The sequence below is a fragment of the Notothenia coriiceps genome, unplaced genomic scaffold, assembly GCF_000735185.1.
Source record: "Notothenia coriiceps isolate Sejong01 unplaced genomic scaffold, NC01 NC01_scaffold00037244, whole genome shotgun sequence".
NCBI classification, from domain to species: Eukaryota; Metazoa; Chordata; class Actinopteri; order Perciformes; family Nototheniidae; genus Notothenia; species Notothenia coriiceps.
This window is the reverse complement of record NW_011369945.1, coordinates 19,883,347-19,893,884: the sequence shown is the minus strand read 5'-3', so window position 1 is coordinate 19,893,884 and position 10,538 is coordinate 19,883,347. Positions and strand designations below refer to the sequence as shown.

Here is a 10,538-nt window from a genome sequence, read left to right as displayed (position 1 = left end):
ATATATATAATTATTATTTTATTTATTTTTTAACAATAAGACGGATTAAAAAGACGGAACTACATTATCCGATCACCACACACTCGCTCACTCTATGACACTCTATTGTCAGTTTAATGGGAAACGTGGGAGCCCCGGCGCGTTGTAAAACGTAAACCTGACAATACTACCCGCGACATTCACTATTTTCACCCCGCTACAGACTGAATAGTCCGCGGGCGTCGAGTGTCGGTTTCTCACGCTCGCTTCGGACGGCTCGCTCGCTTCTCTCCCGCCTAACCACTCGCGACTCATTGATCTCGGGTCACTCATTTCTTTTTTTCTTCTCCCGGCGCAGCGCCCCTCCAGATCTAGCGCCCTAGGCGATCACCGAGTTTGCCAGTACCAAGGCCGGCCCTGGCTGCAGATACACTCTTTACACAACATCAGGAGGATACGTCCCATCGTCCCATCCTGACCCAGAAAGCGACGCAGCTTCTGGTCCAGGCTCTCCTCATCTCACGCCTAGACTACTGCAGCTCTCTCCTGGCTGGTCTACCCGCATGTGCCATCCGACCTCTGCAGCTCATCCAGAATGCAGCGGCTCGTCTGGTCTTCAACCTTCCTACATTTTCCCACACCACAGCGCTCCTCCGCTCCCTTCACTGGCTATGTTTTGGTGCGGACTGTGTTCACACCAGCAATGAACCGCTCCAGAGTTCGCAAGCAAGCGCTCCTACACACGGCGGTGTGAGTTGAAGCTTCAACACTTCTGCTCATTCACTTTGAATGGGGTGACGTCACACTTTGCCGAACTGCATTGTGGGAGCAAAGCGTAGCTGGTCGAGCATCAGACATGCTCGCCGGCAAGCTTCAATGCACGCCGCCGTGTGTAAGCTCCGTCACTGCTAGAAATCCACTTCAAGACTGGTACTTGCGTACCACGCTGTGAATGGATCTGGCCCTTCCATCCTACATCCAGGACATGGTTAAACCATACATCCCAGCACGTGCACTCCGCTCTGCGTCAGCCAAACGGCTCGCTGCACCTGCACTGCGAGGGGGGCCCAAGTTTCCATCAGAAAAAACACGTCGGTTTGCCATCCTGGCTCCAAAATGGTGGAATGAGCTCCCCATTGAAATCAGGACGGCAGAAAGCTTACACATCTTCCGGCGCAGACTAAAAACTCATCTCTTTAGACTCCAATTCGAGCAATACAATTACTAACAAAGCACTACTAACAAAGGACTGGTTTATCTAAAGCCAGTTGAGTAGCTCTTGAAATGTTTTGGCTCTATGAAACCATTCTTGGTCGAATGCACTTATTGTAAGTTGCTTTGGATAAAAGCGTCATCTAAATGCAATGTAATGTAATGTCTATGGCTTCAAATGTTGCTGTGCCTCTCGTTGGTGTGGTTTTCTGTGGACCTGACCATATTTTTTTTAATTTGCAGTAGCCTGTGTGTTATTGTATTGCTCTCACTAGATGGCACTCAGGAGCAATGGTTTCAACTTTCGCTTGGTCATCTGAAAATCCCCTACTATTTATTACCAATCTGCCAGGCAGGCTGTTTCCAGGAAATCACATGACTTGGTGAAAGTGCCAAATGCAACCAACCGGGGAGCTGTAACACCACCTTAGGCTTTTTCACATTTTAGGGTTGCTTTGTTTTTAGTGACATAAGAAGTTGCAATTTATCAATTGCCACACTCCCCAGGGGAAATTAGAGGATTTACATAAAAGACAGTGGGGTTTTACCTGACCATGAAGCGGTACAAAGATCTCCCTGCTCAGTAAAAATCTAAATTATTATTGTGTGACTATATCATTTTAATTGTAAAGACTTTTCATAGCATGTTTCCCCTGTCTGTCGTGGTCGATTCAAATTGATTTTAACTGTCAAACAAAGTGAGCCAAGGTGTAGTAAAGCAGCGAGATAGGTGTAATTTCTGTTGTGCTTTATGCTGCATCAGTTACTCTTTACATTTGGATTAAAGAGGAAAAGAGAAGCAGGTTTTAGGTTAAAGTTAAGCTAAGCTGTCATGTGACTCTCTTCGTGTATTCAAGTGACAGAAAATAGAAAACAAAATAAACAATAGACTAAAAATGCAGTTATTTATTTGATTATCTTGCAGTGGTAAAACATAACTAGTACTCAATTAGTATTTGCTTTTATGCTGCATTATACTTCTACTCTACAACATTTTAGAGAATACAAAATAAAGTATATTTTTACTTCACCACATTAAAATTTTTTATTTACAGATTAGGATTTGAATAACAGTAACATTGAAAAAAACAAACACATACTGTATAATCCGTTGAAAAAGCATACATCTACTCTGGCCCTTTGGCACTGTTGAAGGAAAACACAGACACACTTTATTCACTTAAAACTTGCTCCGTCAAAGTGTCACCTAACCAAATCCATCTAACTGTTGCTCTGAATGGGTAAAATGGCAGAAGCGTGTCAATCACACCACAATGCTTTGAGTTACAAGACCTTGGCTGTGATGTGGAGGAGTAACTAAATACACAGTGCAGGAAAGGCAGAAAGTGAAAGAAAGAAAGAAGAGAAAGGACTTTCCAGCTAGGCAGTGGCGATGCGGCGCTATGGTGCAGAGCTGGTTATGCAAAAGCCTCTTGGCACAAAAGCACATCCAAAAACATCACATACACAGAATATATGGTGCATACTGAGGTTTGGGGATTAACGAAGGTTTTTACCCACAGCAATGGATACAGCCTCTCACTATATCATGTTTTATGTGCCTCTTATTCTACATTTTCTGACTTTCTATGTCCACTGTGACTGTCTGCCATTTGGTGTTTAGGTTTCTAAAGGTCTCATCCTAAAATGGCGCCACATTTTGGCATCTGCTCTTCCACTTTGTGCCCTCCTGCATAACCCGCAGGCGGCAAACAAAGCTGACAGGTTAACTGATGAGTCACCATGCCCGATGGTATCTCCTAACTGTCTGGTTATAAAGAATAACAATGAGAAATAGTTTCGTTTTCAGCCCTACCACTAAACTAAACTTTTTTTCAAGATGTAAAAAAAAAACAGCAGATGCAGTTTCATAGAGAAGCATGATTAATCATCCAGTGACAGTTAGAACATGAAAATAACTTGATTATAAATTAAGAAAATGCAAGCAAATACTGGGAAAAACTTTTCTGAACTTGAGATATTTTAAATATAACTGTGCATGAAACTCATTAAACTGCAGGAGAAACAAAATTACCAAACGTGGCTCGTGAATCCAGTCACCATTTTGTTGATGCACACACGTGTCCTTACAAAATGGTGCTCAATGTTTTATGAACTAAGCCTAATCTTTGATAGAGGCGATTGCTGTTTTGACAGAATGCTGCATTTCACTTCCCTGTGCCTCTGATGTTTATGACACATATCATCAGGAATCTTTCGAAACGGCCTCATTGCCAGAAAAAAAAAAGGGCTTCTTGCCAGGGACTTTCCAGGTCAGCTCTGACAATAAAACAAAGTCTCCATTGTGTTTGAGCAGCTTAAAACCAGAAATGAATAAAAAACACAATGATATATGATAAAAAAGAAAACATATCCTAAATGCACATTGTTGTACTGTACATAACACACTGCTCTGGATTTAATTTTATCCCATGAATGTTTAGTAAAAGGACATATATATAACTATGTGACAAATAGTTTGAAAAAAAACTCAAAAACATTTAGATATGGTTTGACTGATGTTATAGCAGGAGTTAACTGAGACAATAATCAAAACGTCTGATACTGGTGATCAACCTTTTATTTAGACACACCTGTGAGATAACCTTTGGCCGGTCTGATAATAAAGGAATATTTTATAGCCCAACGTTGTGCTGTCATGTCAAACATTTATACAAGGACATGAAATGGAACAAAATGATAGTGGTCACGCATCTATGAGAAAATGGAATGTATTGAATTTAAGGATTTTTACAATACAAAAGGTGATATCAAAATACGATTTAAAGTAAACTATTAGGCCACATTACAGAATATAACTAAAACAACGTAGAGGCCCATTCTTTCTTTTTCAATATTTACAAAATAAATACATGCTGCATTTATATACAGAACAATTATCTTCCACACATTGAGCCTCTGCTCAGTGGCAGCTGTCTGTCATTGAGGGGAGTTTCCCTCGGTGAACAGCTTCTCTCTCAGTTTGTAGTATCTCCCCTTCTCCTCCATCAGGTCCTGGTGAGTCCCTCGTTCCTGAATTTGGCCGTCCCCGATCAGGACAATCTGATGGGCCTTCTCAATGGTCTTCAGCCTGTGAGCGATCACCAGCAGGGTCTGGTTGGGACAACTAGCCAGGGCCTGCTGAATCTGTGCAGAGTCAATGCCAGAAATATGCATTATTTCATTGTCTTTCAGTGGATTGTTTTTAGGTAGACGCTACATTAAGTTATATTATTTATATTTTTCTGAATGAGATACTAAAGGTCTGATGAAATGATGTAACTTATTTTATTAATTTAATGTGCTGAGAATTAATATGAGTGGATGTCAGTGAGAAATTAAAGAATTCATGCATAACAGTAGATTTTTTTTAATGATCGGTTATAAAAATACATTTTGTCATGACTAACTTGTCTTTTATCTTTAGAGCAGTGAAATACAATTGGCGTGTATGATTGATTTTGCACTATAACTCGCTCACATGTATAAAAAACCATTCATTTCAAAAGAAAAGAGAGGATTTATGCCAGATTAAGCTATTAGCTCATTTACATATGCAGTCCCTAAGCAGGTACACACACATAACAATCAACATATAATTAAGGGAAGCAATGCAAATCAATCTTTTTTTTCAGGCATTTCTTTTTGCAAATTCTTTTTTTTTGTTGAGTAACACAAATGTGAATATTTAATGTAAATCAAGTCTTGATTGCACTTCTAGAAACTCTAAGACAGACAATTTCTTTATAGAAAAACTGACCAATCTGTGAGCACTTTTTTAACACCTGTGCAGCACTTAAATATATCTATGAAATACTCTATGATTTAAATCAGAAATGACCACCTATTGTTTGGGCAACAGGAATAAACACTTGCGGACAATAAATGGTATATTAAAGGGTCTTCAGGTCTTTATCTACATATAACTCACTATTTAACTTATGTTAAGAAACTTATTTGCAATAGGAGCCCAGACGCTTGCGGCCTTGAAGAGACCACAAACGGACACTGCATTTAGAATTTGATGCATACCTTATTTTCGCTCTCAGGGTCCAGAGAGCTGGTAATTTCATCCAGAATGAGGACCTGTGGCTGTCTGACCAGGGCTCGAGCAATGGCGATCCGCTGCCTCTCGCTTTTGGCTAACTGCCCGCCACCCTCACCCACCTCTGAGAAAAGGACATTATAAAATAACATCAATAACAGCTTGAGGTTCAAAGTGTGACACAGATGCAGAAAAGACAGGAGGATTTAGTATTTCAAATAATAAAGGTTAGTAGATTATCGTACAAAATAAATAAATAATATGTTTTAAAGAAACATTTCTTGTCTCATTTAACCAAATTTGGTCTTTCATGTTTTTACTGTATGTAGGCTCTCAGGCATGTGCAATGGCATGTAGGTTGGTTAAAAGAGTTTACCTGTGTCATATCCTTTCTCCAGTTGGTTAATGAAGTCATGGGCGTTGGCTTTGCGTGCTGCTTCCTGGATCTCACCCAATGAGCATTCAGCAACCCCGTAGGCGATGTTGTCTCTGATGGAGCCTGAGAAGAGCACAGGCTGCTGGCTCACCACTGCAATCTATAAAACACACTCTCGTCAGCTGAATGAATAACTCATGATATATGAAAACTAAATCCACAGTAGAATCTTCTGTCACAATTAGATATGCATTGATTTTAGCTTGTTCTTGACGGCCCAAACAATAAGAAAGTCTTCAGAAAGTCGGAGGGAAAGATCATTTGAGGGCATTGTAGGATGAATGCTTAGTGCTTGCCTACATTTGTACAGTTTAGCCCTCAAAATGGACATACACTTGGTGTATTCAGCAGGTGTGTATCACCTAAGTTCTTCCACAGAGTCGACTCATCAGGCCCATCACCCATTACGCGCCCTGGGTCACTGATGAACTGCATTCTTATCTAAATATGTTTAAATTGTTGTCTGTACTTCGTTAACAATAGATGCCTCCCAGTTGAATCATTTAATACTGATGTAGTAAATTAAGGAAATATCAAACAATTAAATCACAGATAAAAGAGAGAAAAGGGTGGAACATCTTCTGAAAAAGCAGTTTATTACCTTCTTGTGGAGGAAACGGTGGTCATAAGACTTCAGTGGTTCATTGTCCAATAGGATTTCTCCATCCTGCTGCTCATAGTAACGCTCTAGCAGACTCACACAGGTGCTCTTCCCTTCTCCGGATGGACCCACCAGTGCCGTCATCTGACCTGCCTTCAGCTCCAAAGAGAAGTCCTGAAGGTGACAATGAACATGTAAATCTGAGTGTTGTGTCTGTAATATGTCTGTAATCTACTATGCATGAGTTCATAGGTAACTACATTTTAAGGCGATACTCAGTAATTCATCCACTTTTTCTATTGCCATATTGTTTATTTTCCACAATAAATGTAATTAAAAAAATCAAGAAATGTACAAATCCAAACTGAAGAATTCCCCTTTTAATACCTTGCATTCAGGCCTCACCTGCAGCACTTTTTTGTTGGGGGATGCTGGATAGGCAAAGTTGACGCCACGGAAGCTGATGTCTCCTGTCAGCTGATCCGGTTTGAGTTTTCCCTCCGTGCTGACCTGAGGTTTTCGGTCCAGGTACTCAAAGACCTTCCCAGCAGCCCCCACCGAGTTTAGCATATCGCCAAAGCTGTAGGTAAGTGTCTGAAACAAGGCAGTCATAAAAATGATCACATATTTTATTTATGGATTCAGAGTTGCAGTATGTAAAATGGAAATATGAATGCGAGCAAGCATTTTGGGACATGGCTTGACACTTTCATTAGACATGCTTAAAGCTATTAGCCAACAGACTCTCCTTCGTGATGACATGAAAGATACTTTTATTTTAAAAGTAACCTCGGAACATTTCTTTTAATCACCTTAAAATTAGTCTAGTGTATGTGTATGCTCATTAAAACAAAGCAGTGTATTTACCCTGATGTTGTCTCCCAGGTCTGACTGGTAGAGGATGAAGGAAACCAGGTTGCCAGTGGTCATCTGTCCACTCCGGATGAACAGCCGGCCATAATACAACATGAGGACCTGCATGACCAGCCCTGTTAACTGTAAACACACACACACACACACACACACACACACACACACACACACACACACACACACACACACACACACACACAGGAAGAACAACTGTTTAATAGGGTGATATACAATTAAAGGAGCAACACCGGTCTCCAAAAAACACAATTCTCCAAAACATTCAAAACTTCTCACCCTCTGTGCGAGCAGGTAAACGGCCCTGACAGTGTCCCGGCGGGTCCTCAGTGTGTGTGTTTCCATCAGGCGGTCGTCATAGCGCTGAGCCTCTTGTTTTTCTGTGTTAAAGCTTCGGACCGCATGAATACTGGATACTACCTCATTTGCAACTTCATTTGACAGAGCCATTGAGTCCTGCACCGCAAGGGACAGGCGCTGAGGGAAGGATAAAGAAGAAGGATAATTAAGTGATTTCCCCACTACCTCAATTCAATAAGTACGATGGAGAAAATGTGTTTGGTAATGGATATCATATAGTTATGAACCTGCTTTTACCTGGTAGTGAGTGTCATAGATGTTCTGAATAAGGCCAGTGATAGGCGTCTCCATCAACACAAGGAATGTGAGCTTCCATGACAGATTCATCATCAGGGAGATCATGCCCATTGTGTTGATGAATGTCCTCAGCAGCACATTGACATTCAGACCCACTGTTCTCCCCATCAAGTTGGTGTCTTTCGACAACCTGGATGTAATTTCACCTAGACAGAAAAAAGAATACAAAATAGTATAATAATACAATATTTCTGTCATGTGCTACTCTGGTGTATTTTGGTCTGAATGTCCTCCTGTCTTTGAGTTGGCCAACTGTATGTTATTATTATCTTATTTGTTCTGTCGTTTATAGAGGTGGGGGGGAAATCCATGTAAGGATCTGGATTTATTTTTCTAAGATTCTGAGTGGATTCACTACTTCCAAAAATCGCTTTTTAAAAATGTTTTTTTACTACAAAATAAGTTTGGGATGCTACAGATCCACAGTAGTCCCATGTCCTTAATGTGAAGTGTCCCATTATTCATACAGTGTATTTGCATGTAAAATTATACGATCTTTACCTGTCTTTACGGCCTCAAAGAATCCAATTTCCTGTTTGGTCAAAGCCCCAAACAGCTTGGCTTTCACTCTGCATGCGAAGGCACTGATGGCACAAAGTAAGAGACCTCCTCTGCAGCCTGCACTCACAGAGCTGACAAATCAAAGAGAGTTCAGTTGTTAGATGCTCACCTGTGAGTCTGGACACATGCTGCTGGATCATGAATGTGGAGAAAAAACGGTGCCACGTACCTTCCCAGAGAGTACAGCCCCATGAAGAGGAGTGCAGATATGAATTCAGTGTGCTGGTACTGACTGCCAAGGATGTCAATGACTCTCCCAGTGTAGAACGGGATGAACATCTGACCTGAGGGGACACACAAGTACACAGAATAAGAAACATAATGAGAGATTTAGATACATCAGCTCAGTGGTTCAATAGGGACTTGGACTCTGGGCCGAAGGGTTGCCGGTTCACGTCCCGGTCGGACCAAAACAATATGGAGTGTGGACTGGTACTGGAGAGGAGCCAGTTCACCACTGCCGAGGTGCCCTTGAGCAATGCACCCCCACCCTGACACCCAACTATAGTCCCTGGCGCTGGTGAGTCTGGATACCTCTCCGCTCTGGATCCTCTCGATGCATGTGCATGTGTGAATATAACTGTGTGTATTTGTATGTACATAAGGTGCATGTAAAAAAACAGAGTGGAAAACTGAATTTAAAATAATAAAGGTCCATCTTCATATTCTTCTTGAAATCATTAGATTATCATCATGGTCATTTGTATTGCAAAAGTACTGATTATACTGCCATATTTAGAATTAAATGATAAGCATTTAAAGCTATTAATATGTGTTTTTAACTTTTCATTTAATTAGCATGTCTGAAATCATCATCATCATCTTCATCATCAGCACCTGCTGTAATATAATCCTACTTACAGATAACAGCCAGCGTCAGGAACACAAGTCCTCCCAACAGCAGCAGAGAGTCGGGTCTGTACAGGTGCAGGACTCTCACAAACAGCACTCGAGCTTTCTGCCTCTTCTCTTTACCGGCGGCTGCATCTTCGGTGTCCGGGATGGTGATCTCCCAAAACAGAGCCCCAGCCAGCGACGCCCCGGCGCACATCAGCCAGCAGCGCAGATCCGCCAACATGCCACACTGGGTCTCCTCGTGGTAGAGCACTCTGGTCCCGGTCTCCAGCACCGCAGGCAGCAGACTGTGTGTAAATATAACCCGAAACACTAACGGTCGGACATCTCTGAGGCTGAGCAGAGTAATAGCAGTCAGTGCCAAACACCGGAGAGCCGCAGACACCCAGAGTCGCGGAAGATGTCCAAACACCCTGTGGTTCACGACTAACCCCGATAAATGAAAGAAGGAAATGTCGACAAAAACTGCTAAAATCAAAGCAAAGACTTTTCTAAATACTGTACAGGCTGCCATTTTCACTAACAGTCGTCCTTAAATGACCTGCTATGCTGCGAGACCAGTGTTTTCAGAACTTTTCATCTACTTTCATTTTCGTTTTTTGGCAGTGCCAGGGGTTTCCCTGAAATCCAAACGGCATTGGTTATACTCAGGGCCGTCCCTGGCCAACTTGGGGCCCCAAGCAACATTGCAAGATGAGCCCCCCCCCCCCAATATAATTAATGCAAATAAACTACTACTACTACTACTACTACTACTACTAGTAATAATAATAATAATCATAATCATAATCAATTCAATAATATAAATACTATATTATTTTATGATAATATAGTTGTAATAGAGTCAAGACAAAATATGCTTATTACATGCTCAAAAACTGATATTTGTTAAATCTGTATTCAAATGTATTTCCCTCTATCAGCAATTTATCAACAACTACACACACATTTCTATCAGTATTTCTCTGTGTTGTGGTTGACATGATGATGACTGTTAGGAGTTAAAGGTGGGGTAGGTAATTTTGGAGAAACCAGCTCGAGTGCGCTAGCATTTGAAAATACCCATCCGCCACTTCCTCACAGAGCCCCTCCTCCAACACACACGAATGCGCACATGACCAATGAGGGCACGAGATAAGTTTGTGCACAGATGGAAGGCTGACAGGCAGGTAGGCCATCCAGTTATAGCGGAGAACTGCGCTGAGAACTGCGCACAAGCCGAGCTCATAAGCCGAGGCCCCCTGCGCAAGGGCCCTGCGCAAGGCCCCCTACGCAAGGCCCCCTACGCAAGGCCCCCTACGCAA

General features: G+C 41.7%; 1 protein-coding gene and 1 pseudogene across 1 annotated transcript; one reads left to right on the top strand and one right to left on the bottom strand.

The window, feature by feature from the left end:
* LOC104965392 (opsin-5-like) overlaps nucleotides 1-10,538 on the top strand; it is a 157,889-nt pseudogene that overhangs the window by 95,013 nt on the left and 52,338 nt on the right.
* On the bottom strand, nucleotides 2,224-9,830 carry tap2a (transporter associated with antigen processing, subunit type a). The gene is made up of 11 exons (XM_010793847.1): nucleotides 9,241-9,830; nucleotides 8,549-8,663; nucleotides 8,320-8,450; nucleotides 7,759-7,964; nucleotides 7,441-7,638; nucleotides 7,141-7,269; nucleotides 6,679-6,867; nucleotides 6,274-6,447; nucleotides 5,613-5,772; nucleotides 5,224-5,360; nucleotides 2,224-4,338 (listed from the first exon to the last, which is right to left on the bottom strand). Exons 1-11 carry the CDS (start codon nucleotides 9,746-9,748, stop codon nucleotides 4,132-4,134), a joined length of 2,154 nt encoding a protein of 717 aa, XP_010792149.1. The 5' UTR covers nucleotides 9,749-9,830; the 3' UTR covers nucleotides 2,224-4,131.

Excerpts from the sequence above, each read along its gene's own strand:
- tap2a (XM_010793847.1), bottom strand. The coding sequence starts at position 9,748 with ATGGCAGCCTGTACAGTATTTAGAAAAGTCTTTGCTTTGATTTTAGCA. Across the intron at positions 8,664-9,240 it reads CCTGACGCTGGCTGTTATCT|GTCAGATGTTCATCCCGTTC; the intron begins GTAAGTAGGATT and ends GTGTCCCCTCAG. Across the intron at positions 7,639-7,758 it reads TCTATGACACTCACTACCAG|CGCCTGTCCCTTGCGGTGCA; the intron begins GTAAAAGCAGGT and ends TCCTTCCCTCAG.